The following is a 24,685-nucleotide window of genomic DNA, read 5'->3' as shown; positions in this document are numbered from 1 at the left end:
CTGTAAATTTTATTTTATCAAAAAAAATTTTTTTAATATATTACATTATATATGTGAGTATTAAGATATATATATACATATATATATATGTATGTATGTATATATATATATATATATATATATATATATATATATATATATATATATAAATAAGTTAATCACCTATACACTGTCAGTGTAGAGTTTTTTTACATTGGCAACCAATTATATCTTTTAATTGTGTCATGTCACTGTAAACACATTTAAAAGATATAATTGGTTTAGGGCTTACTTTTAACACATTTACTTTTAACAGTGACATGGCACAATTAAAAGATATAATTGGTTACCAATGTAAAAAAACTTTACACTGTCAGTATATAGGTGATTAACTCTATATATATTATAATTAGACTTTTTAAGAAAATTAACTTGTTATTAAAAAATATTCTTTATCACATAAGAGAATTAATATCCTTCAAAAGTTTGATAAATATCAAATAAATGAATCTTTTTTCTGAATTTATATTTTATACATATAATAATTTAAATATATTTTATTTATTTTATTAAAATGTAATTATTTTTTAAAAATATATTATCTTTTTAAATAAAAAAATATTTATGTGTGAAATAGTAGTGGGGGCAAGTGCCCCCACTACTTACAATGTGGATCCGTCAATGTGTATAAGTTTATATTAGTCTAAATATATATATATATAGAGTGAGGAGGAGGGTTCAAATGATATCTGTATAATTTTGATTAAATATTACAATGTTTAATAATTTTATATTAAATATGAATTTTATAAATTCAACCGTTAAATTGAAAGTTCTTTACTCTTAGATTATATATACAAAATTTTATATTAATCTAAAAGAATTTTGTAACGACCCGGCTGGTCACTACACACTACACCGTACACCTGAAACCGGACAGAAAAGAACAAGTGTATACATATAGTGTCTAGAATATACATATATACATGTCCAAGTCTGACTAGATTCAAAATGTACAAGAATACATCCGAAACTACTACACCAAGTAGCTGAAACAACAAGCATCAACAAGGATTAGCTCCGCCTGCCAGCTGCAAACTCACCACTAGCCACCAACCTATCCCTGCTCTGCTCCCATACATAGTATGATCATCGCAGTCCAAACCACATGGAAACAACAAGGGTAAGCTAGTGAAAGGAAATAACATACATATATAAATATGTAATTAAATAATAAGAAAAATATAACTATAGTTATCCGCACATCAACCAGCTTAACAACATCAACTCAATATACCACAACATTCAGCAATAACAGCCCACATCTCACATCATCAGTATACCACTCATTGATTTTACAACATAATCATAAATAAGCACACAATGCGTCGTCACGCATATCAACTCGGAGATCTCCTTCCACACCTCAGCCTTTCGGCCTACACACCTCAGCCTTTTGGCCCACACAACCATTCGGCCTACACACCTCAGCCTTTTGGCCCACACAGCCATTCGGCCTACATACCTCAGCCTTTTGGCCCACACATCCATTCGGCCTACACACCTCAACCTTTTGACCCACACAGCCATTATCAACACACAGTACAACACAACAAATCAATTTCACAACAGTATACAACTGATACAGCTCAACATATCAACTTACGACAGTATACAACTGGTACAATACAACATATCAACTTACAATAATTTACAACTAATACAACTCAACATAGCAACTTACAACAATTTACAACTGGCACAACTCAACATCAACAAGCAGCGTTATCCACAAGTCATCAAATTATAATCAACAGCTTTTACTTGAACTGAACATAAATAACCTCTAACATCCATTAATGAAGTCACATCTCCGCGTCCGGGGCACTCGTGGTTGCGCCCAGCGCAGTGCAACCAGAGAGCACCAGGGGGCCAGCGCGCCCAGCGCAAGCACGCCCGCGCCCGGCAGGACCCAGCCAGAGAGTTCAAGGCTCACTCGCGCCTGGCGCAATACCAATTGCGCCCGGCGCCCACAAGGCAGAGACTCCCAAGGAGTCTCACGCCCAGCGCGACAAGGGCCGCGCTCAGCGCAGCACATCAAAATCAGCATTCAGTACAGCTAGGTAGTATACAACACAACTTACTACTCACAACTCAGCTCAGCACGACAATATACATATATATCCATTACAGCGTACCATTTCATCGTCAACAACATAAAATAGCATGATCAACAATTTCACAACGTACGACAATGTTCAACACATAATACGACCCAATCCTCTTATTTACAACTCATCTATCTTGTCAAATTACCCACCCAAACGACACCAATCAACCTAATTACTTAGAACAACTTTCAACCTAACCAAATCACTAAATGTGAAATGGCAACCTTCACAGAAAACAGCACATCATGAGTTATACTACTCCTACCATGTTCATCCTTATCTCATATGAAAGATAATCAAATTTCCCACAACTCTCATGAAGACACCAAGTCTTAATTCATTCATCTACCTTGTTAAATATTCTAAAAACCGCAACAACTATAGGTAAAGCTGGCAGCCTGACCCCTCTTCACTAAAACGGCCATATCTGGAGTTCTAAAACTCCTTTTTGGGTGATTCCAGCGCCATTGGAAAGCTAAGATCCAAGGATACAACTTTCATGAAGACTATGAAGTCCAATTCTGAAATCCAAATGCGCGCTTAGCGCGTTCAAATGCGCGATCAGCGCGTATCAACCAGAGACCTACAGAGGTCTATTGCGCCCAGCGCGGTTCCCCCCGCGCTCAGCACGATTCACCTAGTGAGTCCCCATTTCAAGTCGCGCTCAGCGCGAAGAACTGCGCCCGGCGCAGATTCAAACAGCAACTCACCCTAGTTCGAAAATTCCACCCAAAACCTGCAAAATTAACATCCTAGGCACATGCAATTGGTCCAAAACATCACATTTTCATCATACAACCCGAAAATACCAGCTTTTTCAACATGCAACCACAAACAAGGAAAGATCACCAAATTTTCACCCAAATCCCAAAACCCCGGAAAAATCCATTTTCATCAACCTCAGCTCAAATCATCCAACGTTCAGACAACAATGAGCTACTAGAACTCATTTTCAGCAATTAATCTACAAAAGAAACTAGCTTCCCTTACCTCGGTGAAGAATCCGAGCTTCGGGATCACGGAGAATGGAGAAGAAGATCGGAAAAGATGGTGAACGGAGGAGGAAGAAGGAAATCCGTGCGTCCACAAGCTCTTCCACCTACTCAACAACCAAGCTTACCACAGCCACTACAAAGAAGAAGGAATCAGCTACTAGGAAAGGAGAGAAAAGGAAAATGAGAGTGAGTGGAAGTGAAAGAGTGAAAATGAGGGGAGAAAAAGAGAAAGAGGGAAGGGTCTCACAACCTCCTCAACAACAAGAGTTTTCGTCCCCGAAAACAGACTAACTTGGGAAAATAAACGGGTATCGCTCCCTGCACTGCTGCTCAACCTCCCAAGTAGCCTCACCAGTAGCTGTATCCCACAACACCTTCACCAGAGCAATGGACTTTCCCCTCAGCTCCTTCTGCTTATGATCAACTATAGCTTCTAGCAACTTCTCTAAGGTCAGATTCTCCTTCACTTGCACATCATCTAGCTCCCCTACATGACCAGAGTCATGAACATACCTCCTCAGCAGTCTATAAGGTTAGTTCCGATCCCACGACCACTGACTCACCATCTTGATACCATAACAGAGGAGTCCTACTTCTTCTTCCATACAAGGCTTCAAACAGCGTCATCCCATTACTAGCATGAAAGCTATTATTGTATACGTGAACTCAACCAGCGATAGGACCTCCTCCCAGCTTCCCCTGGCCTAACACACAAGTCCTCAGCAACTCCTCCAACACCGCTTTCTTCAGCTCAACATCATGAGGTAGGCAAATCCTGGCCTTGTACCTCAAGATTCCATCTCCGCCCAATTCAAAACCAACAGTCTTCTAAGTACCTATCAAACCAAGAAGTTTCACCGGCTCAACATTTTACAACTGTTTCTGTCCAACCGGCCTCAAGAACTCATTAGTTATGGTAATCATCCCACAACTAATGTGATCCTGAGCTAACTCTACACAGAGATTTGGGTCTCTGAACTCCTTAACCAGCTCCAGCTCCCTCACCATCATACTCGACATGTGGATGGATTTCCTACTCAGCGCGTCCGCCACAACATTGGCCTTACCAGGATGGTACATCAACTGGAAATCAAATCCTTCAGAAACTCCACCCACTGCCTCTGCCTCATGTTCAGCTCCTTCTGATCAAACAGGTACTTCAGACTCTTGTGATCACTGAAGACGCTGAACCGAGCACCATAAAGGTAATGTTTCCATATCTTTAAGGCAAACACCACAACTGCTAACTCCAAGTCATGAGTGGGATAATTCCTCTCATGGTTCTTCAGTTGCCTTGAAGCATATGCCACTACTTTCCTGTTTTGTATCAGCACGCACCCCAGTCCCTGGTGAGAAGCATCGCGGTACACATCAAAAGGTTCACTAGAATCCGGCAACACCAACACAGGAGAAGTAGTCAACCTCCTCTTCACCTCATCAAAACTCCGCTCACAGGCATCGATCCAATGAACGGTTGCTCCTTCCTCATCAGCTGGGTTAGAGGCGCTACTATCTTGGAGAATCCCTCAATGAACCTTCGATAGTAACCCGCCAAACCCACAAAACTCTGAGCATCAGTGACAGTTCTGGGACACTCCTACTGCAACACCGACTCCACCTTAGCCAAATCAACAGCAATCCCCTCAACTGAGATTACATGTCCCAAGAACTTCATCTCCGCCAACCAGAACTCACATTTTGAAAGCTTAGCATACAGCTGTTTCGCCTTCAAAATCTCCAGCACCAACCGCAAGTGCTCTCCATGCTCCTCCAGGGTCCTTGAATAAATCAAGATGTTATCAATAAAACACCACTACAAATTTATCCAAGAACAGCTGGAAGATCCTGTTCATCTAATCCATGAACACTACAGGGGCGTTAGTCACACCAAACGGCATCACGACATACTCATAGTGACCATACCTAGTTCTGAAAGCAGTCTTCGGTATGTCACCCTCCTTCACCCTAATTTGGTGATAGCCTGACCTCAAGTCAATCTTCGAGAAAACGAATGCTCCCCTCAGTTGATCCATCAAGTCATCTATCCGAGAAAGTGGATATTTGTTCTTAATGGTCAACTTATTCAACTGCTGGAAATCAACACACAGTCGACTACCTCCTTCTTTCTTTTTCACCATCAACACAGGAGCACTCCACAGCGATACACTCGGTCGCACCAACTGCTTCTCCAACAGGTCCTCTAACTGACCTTTCAGTCCAACCAACTTAGCAGGAGCCATCCTATAGGGAGCCACTGACACTGGCCCCACACCTGGAACCAAGTCAATGCTAAACTCCATCTCCCTAGTAGGAGGCAACCCAGGCACCTCATCAGGGAACACCTCAACAAAATCATCCGCCACATCAATCTCAACAATGACCTTCTTAGTCGCCACACTCATAGCAGCAAGCAGAAGATAGCACTCTGCTCCATCCCTCAACAACGATTCAACTTGACCAGCTGAATCAACAGCTCCTCCTCTAGCAGTAAGCATATGGTGAGTACCTCTCCACCAATGCTCAGCCTCCCCAACCAACATATAGACAACATATGCCCTCCTCCTCCCCTGAGAACATCCCAACACAGCGGAGATCTTCTCTAGCTCACAGATCCAGTGGTCAGCTACCTCTGGGTCGGCATCTCCCTTGAACTTTGGAGGACAACATTTCCGAAACTCAGCTAGATCCTGGCTCTCCTGTGACCCCATGGCCTTGCTGCACCAACTGCAGCTCTATCAGCGTCCAACCTAGCAAAATAAGCATTTTGCTACTACACAGCCATAACCATCATCTTGATGGCACGGACTATCTGCCCATTGGTTATAGTCATTGTCTACAGAAGTAACAGCATCTTCAGTATACAATAACTAAACCAAACAACCATCAACAACGCAACAAAACACCACAGCAATCAACACAACAAACAACACAACAAGACAGCACAACACAGAGTTCAGCACAACAAAAGCCTAAAGGAACCACCCCCAAAGAGTGTCCACTAGACTCGAACTACTCTGATACCACTAAAGTGTAACGACCCGGCTGGTCACTACACACTACACCGTACACCTGAAACCGGACAGAAAAGAACAAGTGTATACATATAGTGTCTAGAATATACATATATACATGTCCAAGTCTGACTAGATTCAAAATGTACAAGAATACATCCGAAACTACTACACCAAGTAGCTGAAACAACAAGCATTAACAAGGATTAGCTCCGCCTGCCAGCTGCAAACTCACCACTAGCCACCAACCTATCCTTGCTCTGCTCCCATACATAGTATGATCATCGCAGTCCAAACCACATGGAAACAACAAGGGTAAGCTAGTGAAAGGAAATAACATACATATATAAATATGTAATTAAATAATAAGAAAAATATAACTATAGTTATCCGCACATCAACCAGCTTAACAACATCAACTCAATATACCACAACATTCAGCAATAACAGCCCACATCTCACATCATCAGTATACCACTCATTGATTTTACAGCATAATCAGAAATAAGCACACAATGCGTCATCACGCATATCAACTCGGAGATCTCTTTCCACACCTCAGCCTTTCGGCTTACACATCTCAGCCTTTTGGCCCACACAACCATTCGGCCTACACACCTCAACCTTTTGGCCCACACAGCCATTCGGCCTACATACCTCAGCCTTTTGGCCCACACAGCCATTCGGCCTACACACCTCAGCCTTTTGGCCCACACAGCCATTATCAACACACAGTACAACACAACAAATCAATTTCACAACAGTATACAACTGATACAGCTCAACATATCAACTTACGACAGTATACAACTGGTACAATACAACATATCAACTTACAATAATTTACAACTAATACAACTCAACATAGCAACTTACAACAATTTACAACTGGCACAACTCAACATCAACAAGCAGCGTTATCCACAAGTCATCAAATTATAATCAACAGCTTTTACTTGAACTGAACATAAATAACCTCTAACATCCATTAATGAAGTCACATCTCCGCGCCCGGGGCACTCGTGGTTGCGCCCAGCGCAGTGCAACCAAAGAGCACCAGGGGGCCAGCGCGCCCAGCGCAAGCACGCCCGCACCCGGCAGGACCCAGCCAGAGAGTTCAAGGCTCACTCGCGCCTGGCGCAATACCAATTGCGCCCGACGCCCACAAGGCAGAGACTCCCAAGGAGTCTCACGCCCAGCGCGACAAGGGCCGCGCTCAGCGCAGCACATCAAAATCAGCATTCAGTACAACTAGGTAGTATACAACACAACTTACTACTCACAACTCAGCTCAGCACGACAATATACATATATATCCATTACAACGTACCATTTCATCGTCAACAACATAAAATAGCATGATCAACAATTTCACAACGTACGACAATGTTCAACACATAATACGACCCAATCCTCTTATTTACAACTCATCTATCTTGTCAAATTACCCACCCAAACGACACCAATCAACCTAATTACTTAGAACAACTTTCAACCTAACCAAATCACTAAATGTGAAATGGCAACCTTCACAGAAAACAGCACATCATGAGTTATACTACTCCTACCATGTTCATCCTTATCTCATATGAAAGATAATCAAATTTCCTACAACTCTCATGAAGACACCAAGTCTTAATTCATTCATCTACCTTGTTAAATATTCTAAAAACCGCAACAGCTATAGGTAAAGCTGGCAGCCTGACCCCTCTTCACTAAAATGGCCATATCTGGAGTTCTAAAACTCCTTTTTGGGTGATTCCAGCGCTATTGGAAAGCTAAGATCCAAGGCTACAACTTTCATGAAGACTATGAAGTCCAATTCTGAAATCCAAATGCGCGCTTAGCGCGTTCAAATGCGCGATCAGCGCGTATCAACCAGAGACCTACAGAGGTCTATTGCGCCCAGCGCGGTTCTCCCCGCGCTCAGCGCGATTCACCTAGTGAGTCCCCATTTCAAGTCGCGCTCAGCGCGAAGAACTGCGCCCGGCGCAGATTCAAACAGCAACTCACCCTAGTTCGAAAATTCCACCCAAAACCTGCAAAATTAACATCCTAGGCACATGCAATTGGTCCAAAACATCACATTTTCATCATACAACCCGAAAATACCAGCTTTTTCAACATGCAACCACAAACAAGGAAAGATCACCAAATTTTCACCCAAATCCCAAAACCCCGGAAAAATTCATTTTCATCAACCTCAGCTCAAATCATCCAACGTTCAGACAACAATGAGCTACTAGAACTCATTTTCAGCAATTAATCTACAAAAGAAACTAGCTTCCCTTACCTCGGTGAAGAATCCGAGCTTCGGGATCACGGAGAATGGAGAAGAAGATCGGAAAAGATGGTGAACGGAGGAGGAAGAAGGAAATCTGTGCGTCCACAAGCTCTTCCACCTACTCAACAACCAAGCTTACCACAGCCACTACAAAGAAGAAGGAATCAGCTACTAGGAAAGGAGAGAAAAGGAAAATGAGAGTGAGTGGAAGTGAAAGAGTGAAAATGAGGGGAGAAAAAGAGAAAGAGGGAAGGGTCTCACAAATTTAATACTTCATTCTTATAAAATAAAATTGACATAATATATACATTTCAAAATATAATAAAATATAAATACTTTGATTATCTTCAAGTTTTTATTCAATTTTAACAAAATTTGATATAAACATATAAAGTAATATGAAGTTTCAATCTAACAATTGAATTTATAAAATTCACATTTAATATAAAGTTATTGAGCGGTGTAATACTTAATAAAAATTACACTGATATAATTATAACACACATATATATATATATATATATATATATATATATATATATATATATATATATATATTCAAATAGTTTTATATTCACATATTTCGTATATAATTTTTTAATATATTCTTTATAAATATATCTTCATTTGTATGTAACTCAAGTTAGCTACATAATATAAAGATTAAATTGATAATTTAATTATTTAATAGGTACCCAAATTATTTCAAAAAAATATCATTCTATCGATATAAATTATTTATCATAAATTTAAATATAATTTATATGTTATATATATATATATATATATTTAAAATACAATTTATATATTTAAATATATCATTTTTTTAATATAATTTATTATAAATTTTAATTTTATTATATATAATAAACATGCTTATTCATTACCCAGATTAAAATACTAATTAATAAGAATATTCGGTCTAAATTAACAAAACTCTAGTATTGAATTCGAATTAAAAATTATTTATAAATTTAGGAACCCGGTAATATATTTGAAGGACAATAATTTATTTAAGAATTTAGAAATATTTTGGGAATAAAGGTAAAATTAAGCCTTAAATTAATAGAGTTTCTCTCAATGTTTAAAGAAAAAATAAACCACTCGTAATAATCTTACCTGTTTAAGAAGAATTTTTCTCTCATACAAAAAAGATAAAATAGCGATCCTCTCCAACAACATAGTTTGTTTATTTTTCTTAATAATTAAGTAGCTGCATTTTTAGTTGGTCAGCTAATTTATGATTTGCGAAGATATTAATGGAACATTTTATAATATTATTAATAGGTAGCTACAACTGTTAATTCTACTGCTAGGTGAGTTGTAACCATTCATCGAGATTAATGGAACATCTCAATTTTTTGCCTCTGCAATCTGTAAACCCTATATAACATTGAAGGTGGGTGCAACTAGTTGGTTCATTCACCAACACTTACTTGAATATATCTTATTCCATATTATATAGAATTTATAAATTTAGGAACTTAATAATAAATTTTCAAGTATAGCAAGTTGCTAAAAATGTAAATAATTCTGGAATGCATACATTAATTTAACCTTAAATTAATAGTCACCTGACACTCACCGAAAATTGGGTCTGTTTCATTTTCGTAATAATCAATTAAATTGATAGTGAGACTAACCAATAATTTGGTCTGTTAAGTTGTTTAAATTAATTAGTTGTGTATTTAGTTGGTTCAACTCATTCTAAATTTCACAACGCCCAACATCAACTGCCTAATCCCGTAAGCCATTTTAGGATTTGTGAATGCAAGTGTTATTATTATTATTTTATTTTATAAACATACAATTTATAACACTATATTTTTCGAAGTGTGAGTCAGAGCAATATGATGAACTCAACAATTTAATCGAACTAATTAAATTAGTTTGAATTTTTTTTTTCCAGAATCAAATCAAACGATTATTTTATATTAATTTATATGTTTTAAAAAATTAAATTATTTGATATTCTATGTCATTAATTTAACTCAATGAATAATCACAAAATTATTTTATATATATAATTTAAAAAAATAAAATACTAAATAAATTTTTAAATTTTTAAAAATTTATAAATTTAATTTATATATTAAAATTTTTAATTTAATAATTAAATTAATAAAATTTAATATGAAATTATTGAATAAAATAAATTTATTTTTAAAATAAGTGGATATTTGTTTTGGTATATATTAATTATAAAGTATTGGTAATCCACAGCTGATTTGATACGCTTTCTCCTCACCACATAATCGATTATCAGTCACTCACGGTAATCCCTAATTGCCAATCCCACCAAACAATAATAAAATATAATATTAATAATAAATAAAATAATTTTAATTTTAATAATATAAAATTAAATACTATTAATTTTATTTATTATTTCTAAATTAAACTACTTCTTAAAATATCATGATTCAATTTTTATGTCTTTTTCAACTTAATAATTTTATTATCATTTTCCCTTACTTATTTCTCTTTCACTTTTTCTATAAGATTTGCCTTCCTCTAAACCAAGCTCAAATCCATTATGAGTTTTTGACTATTTAATTATTTAATAACAATAATAATAAATTATAATATAATTTTAGTCATTTATCATATTAAATAAATATTTTCTTACTTTTCATTTAAAATATTATTTTGTCCTTTAACTTTTAAGTATAAATTAATATTAATATTTTAAAATAGTGATTATCTTCTATTCTAAAATAAATAATCAATTTTAAAATAGTAAGTCCTAAGTACTCAAAAAGTTAAAAATATATATATAATATCATATCATTATTTGATTACTTGTGTAACTCACTTTTTATATATTTTTTAACATTTATAACATTTTTTTTGTTCACATATCGACTAAGATTTATTTGATTTTTCAAAAATCACATTAGATACAATAAATATAATTAAAAAAATTAAAAAAATTAATTAAATAAAAAAAAATAAGATAAAAAATTTATTAAATAATATTATCATTATTATCATTATTATTTTGTCATTGTTATCATTTATCACTATCGTTTATCACTATTAAGATAAGTAATATTAAAAATGATATTATAATAAATTTTTATTTTATTTATATTGTCTAATATTGATCGAACAATATATTTATCTTTTTCTCTCTTTATATTGTACTTTTATGTATATTAAACATATTTTGAGTTTCATGATTTTTGTATAAGTGAATCTAATAAAACAAATCTCATGTTTTGAATTAATAAAATTTTATTCAAAATTATGTTTTAAAATAAAAAAATGACTTTTTCAAAAAAATAATATTAATTCAAATTTTTTATACACGATAATCAAACTTGGAACAAGGGCAAAAAAATTATAATATTTATCCATCGTGCTCAATCAACTCGACTAAACCTTATTGATTTATTAAATTAAATATCAAAATTAAAGAATTAAAATATTTTAAAAAAAAAAAAATCGAAAACAATTTTTTTTGAATAAGATAAAAAATATATTCTGTTAACCAGATAATAATAATAATCACAAACGATAGAATAAGAACGAAGAACATTAGAGTTTTTTCAAATTGGACTCCCATAATTGCTAGTTATATTATTTGTCTGGGTTATTGTCTCTCACATGTTATATTACTCATTTCATCTAAATATAAATATATATATATATATATATATATATATATATATATATATATATATAATTAGCGCAAACTAAAAAATTTAGTTAATATTATTTAAGTATACTAATCTCATTTAAAAATAATAATTTAATTTTCTACATTACATTTTTTTATTAATATTAGAAATAAAAATATCATTAAAAATATAATTTTAATCAAATGAATGGATATTTTAGAGGTTATAATATTAAATAAAGTAAAGTTAATTATAATTTTCTTATATTTAAGACTAACAAATATAATTCTTTATATATTCAAAAGTAGAGAAAGATTTGGTTAGAAAAAAATAAGGAAAAATTGTACTTATCGTTTTGAAGTTTATTTAAATGTATATATTTTTCTTTTAATTTTTAAAAATCACTTATCTTTTTTAAAATAAAATTATTAAGATAAATAAAAATTCAATTCATATTTTATTAATCATGTTTATCCTTAATTTATTAATTATGTACAATGTTTTGCTTTTATAAAAATTTCGTTATTTTTAAATTTTAAAAATAATGACTTTTTAGTCCGTTCTTTGTAATTATTTATTGAAATTGATATATTTTTTTAAATCATAACACATATGATACTTATAATATAATTTGGAAGTTAAAATTGACTACGAGATTAAATCTCATTTAATTGTTGACACTTGTATTAATAATTTATTTTCTCTCTTAACAATGTACAAAACATATTAAAATAATATTTGATTAGTAAAAGTCCTATAAACATAAAATAATTTTTAATTGTCAATTTTGAAATAATGCATAAATCATATTTATGGACAAAATTATGTTATTTTATATAAGGGACAATATATGAGTTTAATATTCATTTAAAAACTAAAAAAAAAAGTGTATCATTTAAAAAGACTTCAAGAAAGACCACTACAATTTTTCCAAAAAATAAAATAAAGAAGATATAAGAAGAAGTTTTTATAAATTTTTGTAATTAGGATGAGAGGAAAAGAAAATATAAATAATATATTTTTATTTTTTAATTTTAGTTCTCACATAGTATTATGCTAAGAGGCGTTTATGGGTGGAGCAAGCATTATGGAGGCCTCCGGAGCATCCATGGGTCAAGTTAAACACGGACGGGAGTTGGTTGAGTGAGACTGCTGCTATGGGGATGGGTGGCGCAATTCGTGATTGGGCCGGTATGTGGCGGGGGGGTTTTTGCGTGGGGCTTCATATGGGGATGCATTACGTGCTGAGCTGTTGGCCTTGGAGGAGGGCTTATTGCTTTGTTGGGAAGGTGGGTTTAGGAAGGTGAGTTGCGAATGTGATTGCCTGAGAGCTGTTACGCTGCTTCAAGATCGGTCAGCGCATAGGGACTACCTGCATAAACACTATGATGTCATTCGTCGTGTTAAGCGAATGTTAGCTCGGACTAGGTAGTGTACGTAAGTCATATCCCTCGTGAGATAAATTCAGTAGCACATACGCTTGCTAATTGGGGTGTACGGAACCTAGGTTTCAATGTATTTTGGAGGAGTCCTCCAGACTTTATCCTGCTACCGTCAGGAAGAAACTCTATGTCTTGAACTTGTCTGTTTGTTTTAGTTTTCATACTTTACCAAAAAAAAAAAAAAAGCACTTCAAAGGAAAAAAGATATTTAAAATATATTCGTTTAAAATATCAATTAAACTTATAAGAGTAAATTAATATTTAAAAATTGATATCTTTTCCCTTAAAACCCATTAAAAGAATTTCTAACTTTTCCTTTGATTTAAATCTGTACCTCCTTCCTCTGGTTGAACCAAACAGTCTCTTTCACTTCTTTGTCTCTGCACTGCATTCACTTCTTCATTCTTCTCTACCATTTCATACAAAAAACCATAACACATTTCCATTACTTGATTGTTGTTGTAAATGGCGAATGCATCTGGGTTCTTCACCCCTTCGGTTCCCCACTTCAGAGTCAGGGTTCGCCCTCTCACTGCCAAAGTTGTTTGCTTTGGAACCATCGAAGGAGCTCACAAACATGCTTCCACTGTTTTCCCTCCCCAATCTCCCATACCCAGGTCACTTTTTCTCCTTTGCTTCATCTATGCATGCTAAAGCTTTCATTTTTAATCATACCCAACAATTTTCCCGTCTCTACCATCATTACTTTTAAAAGCTCTAATTCTAGGTTATAAAATATAACATCATTACTTGGTTATAAAATATAACATCATTGCTTTGTTTTGTACTTTCTAGCATTCATACTATAATTGAAGTGCCTATACTTCACAGGCTTGTCAGCAAAGGGTGCAAGTTAGTTGGATGTGGCTCTGCTGTGCCAGCTCTTCAAATTTCTAATGATGACCTTTCAAAAATGGTTGATACTTCTGACGAATGGATATCTGTTCGCACCGGGATTCGTGCGCGCCGAGTTCTTTCAGGTTAGTCATTGTCAATGGCATTAGTCCCATCTCTCATCATCAGACTGCCATAAATACATAGTTACATACTATGTTTGGTTATACTTTTGCATCTTTTAACCTCATTTAGTTGATCCTGAATTCAGTACCTACATGTTTGGCGAACTTTTTTTTTTAATGTTCTGTGGAATATAAATTGCAAAGAATTCTCGCTTGAATCAAAAGCAACGAGGTTGTTATTTTTCTTTTGATGTTGGTTTGGATAGATAAGTTCAACTGGACTTAGCTTTCTAGTTCTAATCCAAACACACATAGCTTGCTCTTAGCTTAGCCTCTCAAGGATAAATTTGCAAGGGTATAACCAAAACTAGGCATCTGAAGAGGGTGAAGCTTCCATTTATGGCGCATTGCCTGCTTTATGAAAAACCCCTCTACTTGTTTATAATCCTACAAATAAGTATATATCCAAACTTGTGTAAAATCTTTTTGTAAGTTTGATAGTACAGTGATGTGTCTGCTTTTGATTGCTTGCTGCTGTGCTTTCAGGCAGAGAAAACTTGGCAAGTTTAGCAGTAGAGGCATCTAGGAAAGCTCTTGAGATGGCAAAGGTAGACCCTGATGATCTTGACCTGATATTGGTGTGCACATCTACGCCGGATGATCTTTTCGGTAGTGCTCCACAGGTACGGGTTCAGGATTTATCAAGTTGAGAATATTTCTTACATTCTGCAGTTGTGTTTAAACTTTGACAAATAATCTTTTTTATTTTTATATTAGCACTTAAATGATTAGTGGGTATTTGAGCAATTATGAGATTTCAAGTGCCCTGTTGCTAATGATTAGAGCTTATTGTTATACACTTATCCTCTCCAAGTTATATCTCCTGTTCATTTCTGTATCCTCTCCTATAATTTTATTTTCCTTACAATTTGTAGATTCAAAAACAACTTGGCTGCAAAACAAATCCATTGTCTTATGACATTACAGCTGCATGTAGTGGATTTGTGTTGGGTTTAGTATCAGCTGCTTGTCACATTAGGGGTATGAATTGGTTATTTTTGTTGGCTTAATACTTGCTAAATAGGTGAAAATCATTGCCCTTTATTGTGTGAGTGCAGGGGGTGGATTTAATAATGTTCTAGTTATTGGGGCCGATGCTATTTCACGATATGTTGATTGGACAGACAGAGGGACCTGTATTCTTTTTGGGGATGGTGCTGGTGCTGTACTGGTACAGGTAATTGTATATCTTTCTGGCATTGTCCAACATTTGTAGCAAATGTCTATTTGAAATCGGTTTTGTTGGTTATGTTTGTGTTATCTTTGTTTAAGATGAAGGCAAGGTTTTGAGAATGTTTTTAATACTTAAGAGGATGAAGATTGGCAAACTGTTGTTTCCATCCTGGAATAACTGTTTAAAATTGTGAATAATATGACTTATATTCTGAAATGAAGTCTGATGTCCATAGGATTTCTCAAGATTTTGTTGTTGCTTTAGAATGACAATGAGCTGATGCTTTTTTATTCAACGAGTTGAAGTCATTTATAGTTAATTGATGTCTTAGCTCTGGTACTATGATTACTTGCAGGCCTGCAATAGTGAGGAAGATGGTTTATTTGGCTTTGATTTGCATAGTGATGGCAGTGGTGGAAGGTTTATGCTTCTTATATTACTGAAAATAACTGTTTTCTTCTTCCTGTAATCTGTATGTAATTAAGCACCTACTCATACTTCGTGTAGGCACTTGGGTGCTGCCATTAAAGAAAACGAGGCAAATAATGCATTGAATTCAAATGGTTCGGTGTTTGGCTTTCCTCCCAAGCAATCTTCATATTCATGCATTCAAATGAATGGGAAAGAAGTCTTTCGCTTTGCTGTACGGTGTGTACCAGAATCAATTGAATCTGCCCTTGAAAAGGCTGGTCTTCCTGCATCTAACATTGATTGGTTACTTCTCCATCAGGTACGCTGAAATGATCTATAAAATAAAATTCAAGTATGTTATCAATAATTCGATAATGTATTCGGAATTTATGCTGGGAGTATTACTGATGAACAAACCATTTCCTTCATCTGTTAACCCTAGTTGATAGAAGGTGGTTGTTTTGTTTTTAACTTTTTATCCTTTACTTGCCAAACTAGCTGATATCAAGTTCATCTTTTCGTTTGATTTCTAGTAAAAGAATGTGAAATATAAATTAAAAAGGTGGAAAACCTAACATATCCTTTATATCCAACAATTCATTAGCTGCACATGTTTTATATTATCACTTTGCTGAGTGGTAAGATCAATTCCATGATTGAAAACAGAATATCATTATAGTTATCTAGGGAATTGTTCAGCACAGCATACATGATAATATCTTGGAGAAAGGTAAGGTTACATGCACTTAGGGTGTCTTACTTCATAAGTGCAGGCAAACCAGAGGATTATTGATGCAGTTGCCACTCGGTTAGAACTTCCCTTAGAACGAGTGATATCAAATTTGGCTAATTATGGTAACACAAGTGCAGCATCCATTCCCTTGGCTTTAGATGAAGCTGTTCGAAGTGGTAAGGTTAAGCCAGGTCAGACTATTGCAACTGCCGGCTTCGGTGCCGGTCTTACTTGGGGTTCGGCAATTGTTCGTTGGGGTTGAATGCTTTTCTTGCACAGCAGAATCACCAGCAGAGAAGAGTTTCAGTTGCAAGTGCAGCTGTCCAAATACCCCCAAATCACCAACAGAAAATAGGGTTTGGGGAATATTCAAAAAGGATAGATATCAATAACATCCAGCACTCCCTCAACTTGTCCATTTTTTTTTTCTTCTTCTTCAAATTACGTTCTCAAGTTCCAAATTTTCTTCTTCCCAAGCATGTATTTGTAATTCAGATTTATTTTAAAAGAGGCTTACTATTTATGTTTCTCAAGGCTACTTGTAAATAAAAATGCAACATGTAAAGTGTCTGCTTGTTTGTACTTTATACAACCTAGTCAACACCAAGCCACCACTCAATGTAAGTTACTTGTTTTATGATCTAATAACTTGAAATGATGAGAATAGGGATTTCAATTTTTAGAAACAATCTAACATTACCACCGTACTTGTGCCCAATACATGAACCAATCCTTCGCAAGCTAAAAGCTTCTGAATGCATAACCAATTTATTCATGGATTCACAAAGGAATAAAGTTTTTCCTGCTTTTGGTGAAACACTCGGTACGGCAATGAAGTTAAATCAGAAATTCACAAACAAACAAAAAGAAAATTAACAAACAGCACAACGAACTCTGTAAAATCTCATGTTGAAAAGTACAGATGAATTTGCATCATTGAAGTTGATGACACAATTGATGTCAAAGGATGGAAATTGGTCACAAGTTTTTCTTATGAATTTCTCTTGCTTTTGAATTCAAGACTTGACTTTCACGATAATGACCTTTTTCATAAGTACGATTGAGTGACAGCTAATTTAAAATTTTATTTTATAATTGAACCTTTTACGTAGACATATAACTTATAAGCTTAAGTCATGTACCCAAAAAAACGTAAAAAATAAAATAAAATAAGCTTAAGTTATTTTAAAATAAACTAACAAACCAAGTCTTTAGGTGAATGAGTATATATTTTATATATAAATTAACAAATAAATGATTTTAAATACTATAGTAAAATTTAATGTAATAATATTATTATTATATTTACTTAAATAGGCTTAAGTATTAAAGAGATATGAGAGATTCCACAAAAATTCACATATATCTTAATAATGCATAATGTTTTAGTAAGAATAACAAGTAATTTATCTCAATAAGTTGAGCGAAGTGTGTAAATGTTATAAACTCTCTTAATATTGATGCTCGATTACCATAATAAGAAAAATGTTCTGGTAAAAACAATTATAAATATAATAAATTAAAGGTAGAGGGACTTAAGGTCAATAAATTAATACCTTAAACAACTTTATACAACAACTTAAACAAACTTAATTATATGTATCATTGAAAAAAGTATTGTCATGTGAATACATAGTAGTTTTTAATTATTAATTTTAAAATATTATATAAATCACGTTTATCAACAAAGAAAATACTAATTTTAATTATAATCAATTATTAAAGTAATATAATTTTTGTAAAACACATACATATATGCAAGAAATTATTGAATAAAATAATTTTACTAACAATTATTCTACATGAATACATGATTGCAATCCTATTACTTAATATTTTTTTATTGCGATATGCTTCACATTTTTCTCTCATTATGGGAAGATATGTCAGATTCATTTTCCTCTCAAGTCTGAACAAAAAGCTTTGAAAGTTAGTGTTATATTTTTGATAAAAATATCTGTACAAGTTGCCGATAAGTTTGGTGGTGGTTTTTGTGGATATGTAACATTAAAGTGAGGAGGGACCGCTTTTATCTGCTTCTACATCCTACATAGCTTCCCAAAGATGTAAATTCTCAACCAAACGCGTCGCTGTTTTCGTTGTTGTCTAAATGTATATAGGCCCAACTACATTATGAGTGGATGTCAGAGAGATAAAAAGACACACCAATGCACTCTTATGTTATGTTCTTCTGCTAACCAATGCTGTCTCGTTTTATTTTTTCTTCTCTCCACATTTAAGTTTTCTCTCTTTCTCAAACACCCTTATCTCCCCTCCACTCAATTATTACATTCATCAAATTCAAATGGCTGTGGCTGTGGCTGCTTGCAGCCTTGGACTTCACTTGAGTGTCGATAACACCTCCAGAGCTTTCGAAAAAATCACTGCCTTGAAGGCCTCTTCTATCTATGATGCTACTAAACTATGTTTCATTACTCACAAAACAAGGTATGCCAACTATAATTTTAATTGTGTGTAGCGAAACCCGAGCTTCTTCTATTATTAATTTATTATTGTCCTTTTTTTTTCTCGTGTCAGATTCAGTTGTAATGTTTCACTTAATTCAATTAATACTCCTAAAAACTTCATCTGTACAAACTCTCACTGTGTGATTGCATTAAGTTAATAGACAGGAATAGGATGAGTACTGAAAAATATTGGTTGATTAATAAATATCTTCAATTTGTGGAGATATAAAAGTTGAGAAGTGAGTGTAACCTATGCTAGCTAGGACTGCACCCCAATGATGTGCCCATTCTCTGTTAATTGTATGTACCATTTTGTCAGATTATCATCTTCAGGAATAACAATCATCCCACGAGCAACAGCAGTTACTGGTACTGTGGAGGTATTTACTATATATTTAGCAAAACCAACCATTATGGTTGCCATATATTGCATGTGAATAGGCACCACTTCATTCATGCTTGTTTTGACTCTCACTGAAACATTTGCCTTCAACTTTGTGTGTGGAGAACAGGATGGAAATCAAGGTGAGGCTGATACCATTCCAACGCCAGTAGTTATAATTGATCAAGACTCTGATCCAGATGCAACTGTGGTGGAGATAACCTTTGGTGATCGGCTAGGGGCTCTTCTTGACACTGTAATTAAGCCGTTTATTATTTTTCCCTTTACTGTTTCATTGTTGATAACAAGTACATTAATAAAAACAAGTTTTGAGAAACTAACTATACATGGATTGCAGATGAACGCGTTAAAAAACTTAGGGCTCAATGTTGTTAAGGCAAATGTCTATCTGGATTCTTCTGGCAAACACAACAAGCTTTGCATCACAAAAGCGTAAGTATCATATGTTAAGCTATATGTATATGTATTGTCCTATGATGGGGAGATTAACGAAAACATAGATCATATTGAAGGATTTAGAATTATTCAATTTCAAATTACTATTGCTGATTTAGATATCATAGATTGCAAAATAATAGGCACTGTTCTCTTAGCAGAAGTCCTCGAAATGGCTTCTGAAGTGAGATTTTATTTGGACATGACTCATGAGGCTTATAATTGCATCCAGTATTTACTTTCAAATGGACTTCAGAATTGGCCTCTGTAAATTTAGTAATGAAACTTGCTTGGTTTGTTTTCACCTTTGAATTTTGTTTTTAACTAGATTTTCTACGAATTATTATTCATTGAATATGATGGTGGAGCTTCGTTTGCAGTGATTCTGGTAGAAAAGTGGAAGATCCAGAGTTGTTAGAGGCAATACGTTTGACAATTTTAAATAATATGATTCAGTACCACCCGGTATGCTTCTCAACTCTCATTATTCTCTTATCTTGGAGCATGATCAAGTAGTTGCAAATTACGCATCAAGGAGTTCTGTGCTTTTAATTAGAGTTTATTTGTTTCAAACTGGTGATCAAGGAATCAAGCGCCCAATTAGCTCTAGGAGCAGCTTTTGGACTCGTGACTCCAAAGGAGCAGGTGACGATGATCAATACTTACATATATGCTGAACTTTTAGTTGTAAAACATTATTCTTTTTTCATTCTTTTCTGATTTTCATCAAGTTAATAAACATCTTTGGTATAACCTTCTTTTTATATTAAAGATATTGGTGGAATTTGGTTTACATCTTTTCAAAATATTTCAGGTTGATGTGGAGATAGCAACCCACATAACCATCACTGATGACGGCCCAAATCGAAGGTGATGCAAAATGAGCTTCTTCCTCAACATTATATCTATGCTGATCCAAAAAGAAGTTTGCTTAGCCGAAACACGCATTAATTAATTAATGTAATAATATTGGAGGTCTTAATTAGCCGCAAGACAACCTTGTACTTAGCATGCTCAACAGTCAACACCACCTTTGAATTAAGATGGTATACGATGTTGATGTTGTTAACCTTTTTATTTTTTCCTGATGGCAGTTTGCTCTATGTGGAGACAGCTGATCGGCCTGGATTACTGGTGGATCTTGTAAAGATTATTACTGACATTAACATTTCTGTTGAATCCGGAGAATTTGACACAGAGGTAAATAAATATATAGTACAGTATATGATAGCCAAAGTGTACAAATTTTATTTTATTTTCAGTCCTAATCATTCAAACTCCGAGTATTATTTAGAGAGATAGAGAAGGGGTGAGATATATATATATATATATATATATATATCTGAATTAGGTTTGCTGTAAAACGTATACGTAGGGTCTGTTGGCTAAGGCAAAGTTTCATGTGAACTACAAGGATAAATCCCTCATAAAGCCTCTCCAGCTGGTAATTATTACTTCTAACATTTTTTTATTGAAGGATGAGAAACCAACATTGCTTCGTATGTAAAAGATTGTTGAGATTTGGTTTATGAACAGTGAAGTGATTAAAATTGATGTTGTTATGTGGTAGGTTCTTGTTAACAGCTTGCGATATTTCTTGAGGCGACCTTCGACTGAGGAAAGCAGTTTTTGAGTGGCATGCATGATGCATCCATCGTATTTGCCTCTCGAATGTATTCTTTTCCATTTGGAGGACAATATTTGCGGTATATAGTTAACTCATAATTTAATAAACATGGATACCATTATTAGTTGACCATTGCAAATTTATTATTTAAACACATTGTCCGTTCATTTTTATTTTTATCTTTTGTTGACATCATAGATTGATTGTCAAGTCTACCTCCATACTCAGCAATATTCGGTTACTACGATGAATTGGATAACTTTATATTCGAGTTATTATAATAGATAGATTAAAAAGGTAAAAGTAATATGCTAATACAATGATGATTTATTAACAAAATTATTAAGAAAAAAATTAACAATATAATATTTATTTCCTCCGATTTTATTATAAGAATCAAATTATATCCAATTTTTTTCATAAAAACTAATTTAAAACATCTTTTATAATATTTATTTTTTCGCAAAATATAAATTTAAAGACATTTTCTTAATTTAATAAATGATTGTGGAGCAAGTGTTTCATTAAATATTAAAAATATTTTTAAAACAATACAAATTTAAGAACTTCAATATTATATATTTAGTCTCTTAAATATAGGTAAATTTACTTTTAATCTCTACAATTTAAAATTTTTTTAGTTCATGTAATTTTTTAAAAATTTCTTATTAGTTTTCCTATTCAAATATCATAAAAAATCCATCTAATAATGTTCTTGTTAGTGTGAATATCATAATTACTTCAATATTTCATTTTCAATTATACTATAGTGATCTTGAAGAGTTCAAATAAATTTTTTTGAAATCACAATGATTAAGAAATTAATTTTAAATTTAAAGAATTAAATACAAATTTATTTTAAACTAATATCTTAGTATGTGCAATGCACATGATAAAAGTTTATTATATATAACTAAAATTTATTATATCAACTTGAATTGGAACAAGTGGTGAGGGATTCATGTCATTCAACCAAGTGATTAGTGTTCAAATCCTAATTCTTACGAATGCAAAAAAAAAAAATTCAAGTTAAAAGGGAATATCTACCTATTTGGTGTCTATCAAATTCTCGAGAAACCCGTGTTTGACGGAGAATACTCCATGATAATAAATCAAAAAAGTAACAAATAAATATTATGTTTGAATATATAAATATATGTTATAATTAAAAACTATATAAATAGATATTGTTAAGTATATAAATTATATTTTAGATTTATGATAAATAATTTATATTATAGCATACTATTATTTTTATTTATTAATATTTTATTTTAAAAATATTAAAATGTAATTCATAATAATTATGATAAATAAAAACTAATTAGATCAGAAATTAAAAGAATCTCTAAACTCTCTCGTTTAAAAAAAGTCGTTAAAAATACAATTGTACTAGATAGCAATTCGTATTTAACATATAGGAATTTATTTATATTAGCATAAAAGTATTTTTATTTATTAATAATTTATTTGAAATTAAAATTTAATTTATAAATAATTACTATAACACTTTTTTTAATAATTGTGATTTTATTTCCTCTAAAAAAAAATAATTGTGATTTTATTAAATACATATTGTTGTGTTGATTTCATGTTTTTATGTTGAGAGGAATTGTGAAATTCCTTAAGAGTTTTACTTGTTATTAGGAGTTTCTCTAGGTAGATGTTAGGTGTGACCTATATGGGAAGGTATATAAGACCTTTTTCAGAAGTGGACTTTATAAGTTCATTTCTTCATAAAACTTAAAGAAGAGTTATAGAGAATGACTTTGATTCATAGATTTCTTTCTTCTTTTTCTAGCCTTCCTAAGAGTGTGAAGATTTGAGTTGAGTGGTGGTTTGGTGATTCAAAGCTTTAAAAGCTAGGAACTGAGGCTTCTGAGGTGTTGTGCGGAGTTGCCAAGAGAGTGAGCTCAAAATTCATTATCTTCCTTCTTCATCTTGTTCGATATGATTTTGAGGTGAAGGAAGCTAGGTTTTTAACTCTTGTTGAATTATCTAAGTTGTATATTGATTTATGTCCATAAACTTATGTCGGTTGAATTTTGATTGAATAAATGAGGTTGGGATTTTTGTTTCTTATGAAGCATGATGAGAGAATTTGCTGATTTGATCATTTTGTTAGTTACATGTTGAAGTTCTTGCTGAAAAAGAGTTGATGATGTTGTGTAGTTATGTTTTCTTGAGTTGCATATTGGATTTTCTAGGTTTTAGGCACAGATTGAGCAAATACATGAATCTATTATGTGCAGAATTCACCGTCATGTCAGACGCGCCTTCATGGTGTTGGGCATAGCTTAAATTAGTCTATCTTACTCGTGTCAGACGTAAGATTAGTAGTGTCAAAAATAAGTAGGGAGAATTGTCTCTCACTTGGTCATGTTAAACATTAAGTTGAATTACATTAGGTGTGAGGAAAGGGAATCATCTCTGTCTAACTTAACGCTAGGTGCCAATAGAGTGAAGTCATACATGAGTTAGGCAGATACTCTCTATCTGAAATGAGGTTGAGCATGGACTTTTTCACATCAAGCATGAGTGTCTTGGGGCTCCCCACCTCAACCATGTTAAGCGCAAGTTGAATGGCGTCAAGCGTGAGCGAGGTAGAAAACTCTGTCTCAATGGCACTAAACACTAGGTGAATAACGTCAGACATGGAATTCCTTGTGGACACTTGTTATTTGAATGCTTAGGTGGTGAATATGAATAGATTAGTTGAATCTATTATATGTTGCATGTTGATGTATGATGTTGAATCTTTATACATTGATTTAGGATATTGTATATAGATTATTTAATGGTTGAACATTGAGTTGAGTTGTATGTTATTCAGTTGAGTAACTATGTTGAGAATGCTTAAGGCATGATGTTGAAAGCTATTAATTGATTTAGGACTAAAGGAGAGGTTTT

At 33.5% G+C, this 24,685-nt stretch overlaps 2 protein-coding genes across 3 annotated transcripts; both read left to right on the top strand.

The window, feature by feature from the left end:
• The first annotated feature begins 13,827 nt into the window (after window positions 1-13,827).
• On the top strand, window positions 13,828-17,375 carry LOC109812652 (beta-ketoacyl-[acyl-carrier-protein] synthase III A, chloroplastic). Its single transcript, XM_020376658.3, has 8 exons — window positions 13,828-14,122; window positions 14,337-14,485; window positions 15,011-15,147; window positions 15,400-15,505; window positions 15,583-15,701; window positions 16,054-16,118; window positions 16,206-16,428; window positions 16,883-17,375. The coding sequence occupies exons 1-8, from the start codon at window positions 13,971-13,973 to the stop codon at window positions 17,102-17,104; spliced, it is 1,173 nt and encodes a 390-aa protein (XP_020232247.1). The 5' UTR covers window positions 13,828-13,970; the 3' UTR covers window positions 17,105-17,375.
• A 1,600-nt stretch (window positions 17,376-18,975) lies between these two features.
• On the top strand, window positions 18,976-21,929 carry LOC109812651 (ACT domain-containing protein ACR11). Of its 2 annotated transcripts, XM_020376656.3 has the most exons (10): window positions 18,977-19,290; window positions 19,630-19,690; window positions 19,823-19,948; window positions 20,051-20,145; window positions 20,529-20,613; window positions 20,734-20,793; window positions 20,963-21,018; window positions 21,243-21,348; window positions 21,524-21,592; window positions 21,719-21,929. In XM_020376656.3, exons 1-10 carry the CDS (start codon window positions 19,148-19,150, stop codon window positions 21,779-21,781), a joined length of 864 nt encoding a protein of 287 aa, XP_020232245.1. In that variant the 5' UTR covers window positions 18,977-19,147; the 3' UTR covers window positions 21,782-21,929. The 2 variants fall into 2 exon arrangements, with proteins under 2 accessions (XP_020232246.1, XP_020232245.1); XM_020376657.3 differs by lacking the exon at window positions 21,524-21,592 and having other exon boundaries at window positions 18,976-19,290.
• Window positions 21,930-24,685: the final 2,756 nt, after the last annotated feature.

The sequence above is a fragment of the Cajanus cajan genome, chromosome 10, assembly GCF_000230855.2.
Source record: "Cajanus cajan strain Asha chromosome 10, NIPB_CcT2T_4, whole genome shotgun sequence".
Lineage (NCBI taxonomy): Eukaryota > Viridiplantae > Streptophyta > Magnoliopsida > Fabales > Fabaceae > Cajanus > Cajanus cajan.
Note: the sequence above shows the minus strand (reverse complement) of the source record. Positions and strands in the feature narration are given on the sequence as shown.

Excerpts from the sequence above, each read along its gene's own strand:
- LOC109812652 (XM_020376658.3), top strand. The coding sequence starts at position 13,971 with ATGGCGAATGCATCTGGGTTCTTCACCCCTTCGGTTCCCCACTTCAGA. Across the intron at positions 15,148-15,399 it reads TTTTCGGTAGTGCTCCACAG|ATTCAAAAACAACTTGGCTG; the intron begins GTACGGGTTCAG and ends TACAATTTGTAG. Across the intron at positions 15,702-16,053 it reads CTGGTGCTGTACTGGTACAG|GCCTGCAATAGTGAGGAAGA; the intron begins GTAATTGTATAT and ends GATTACTTGCAG.
- LOC109812651 (XM_020376656.3), top strand. The coding sequence starts at position 19,148 with ATGGCTGTGGCTGTGGCTGCTTGCAGCCTTGGACTTCACTTGAGTGTC. Across the intron at positions 20,614-20,733 it reads ATATGATTCAGTACCACCCG|GAATCAAGCGCCCAATTAGC; the intron begins GTATGCTTCTCA and ends CTGGTGATCAAG. Across the intron at positions 21,019-21,242 it reads GATGACGGCCCAAATCGAAG|TTTGCTCTATGTGGAGACAG; the intron begins GTGATGCAAAAT and ends TCCTGATGGCAG.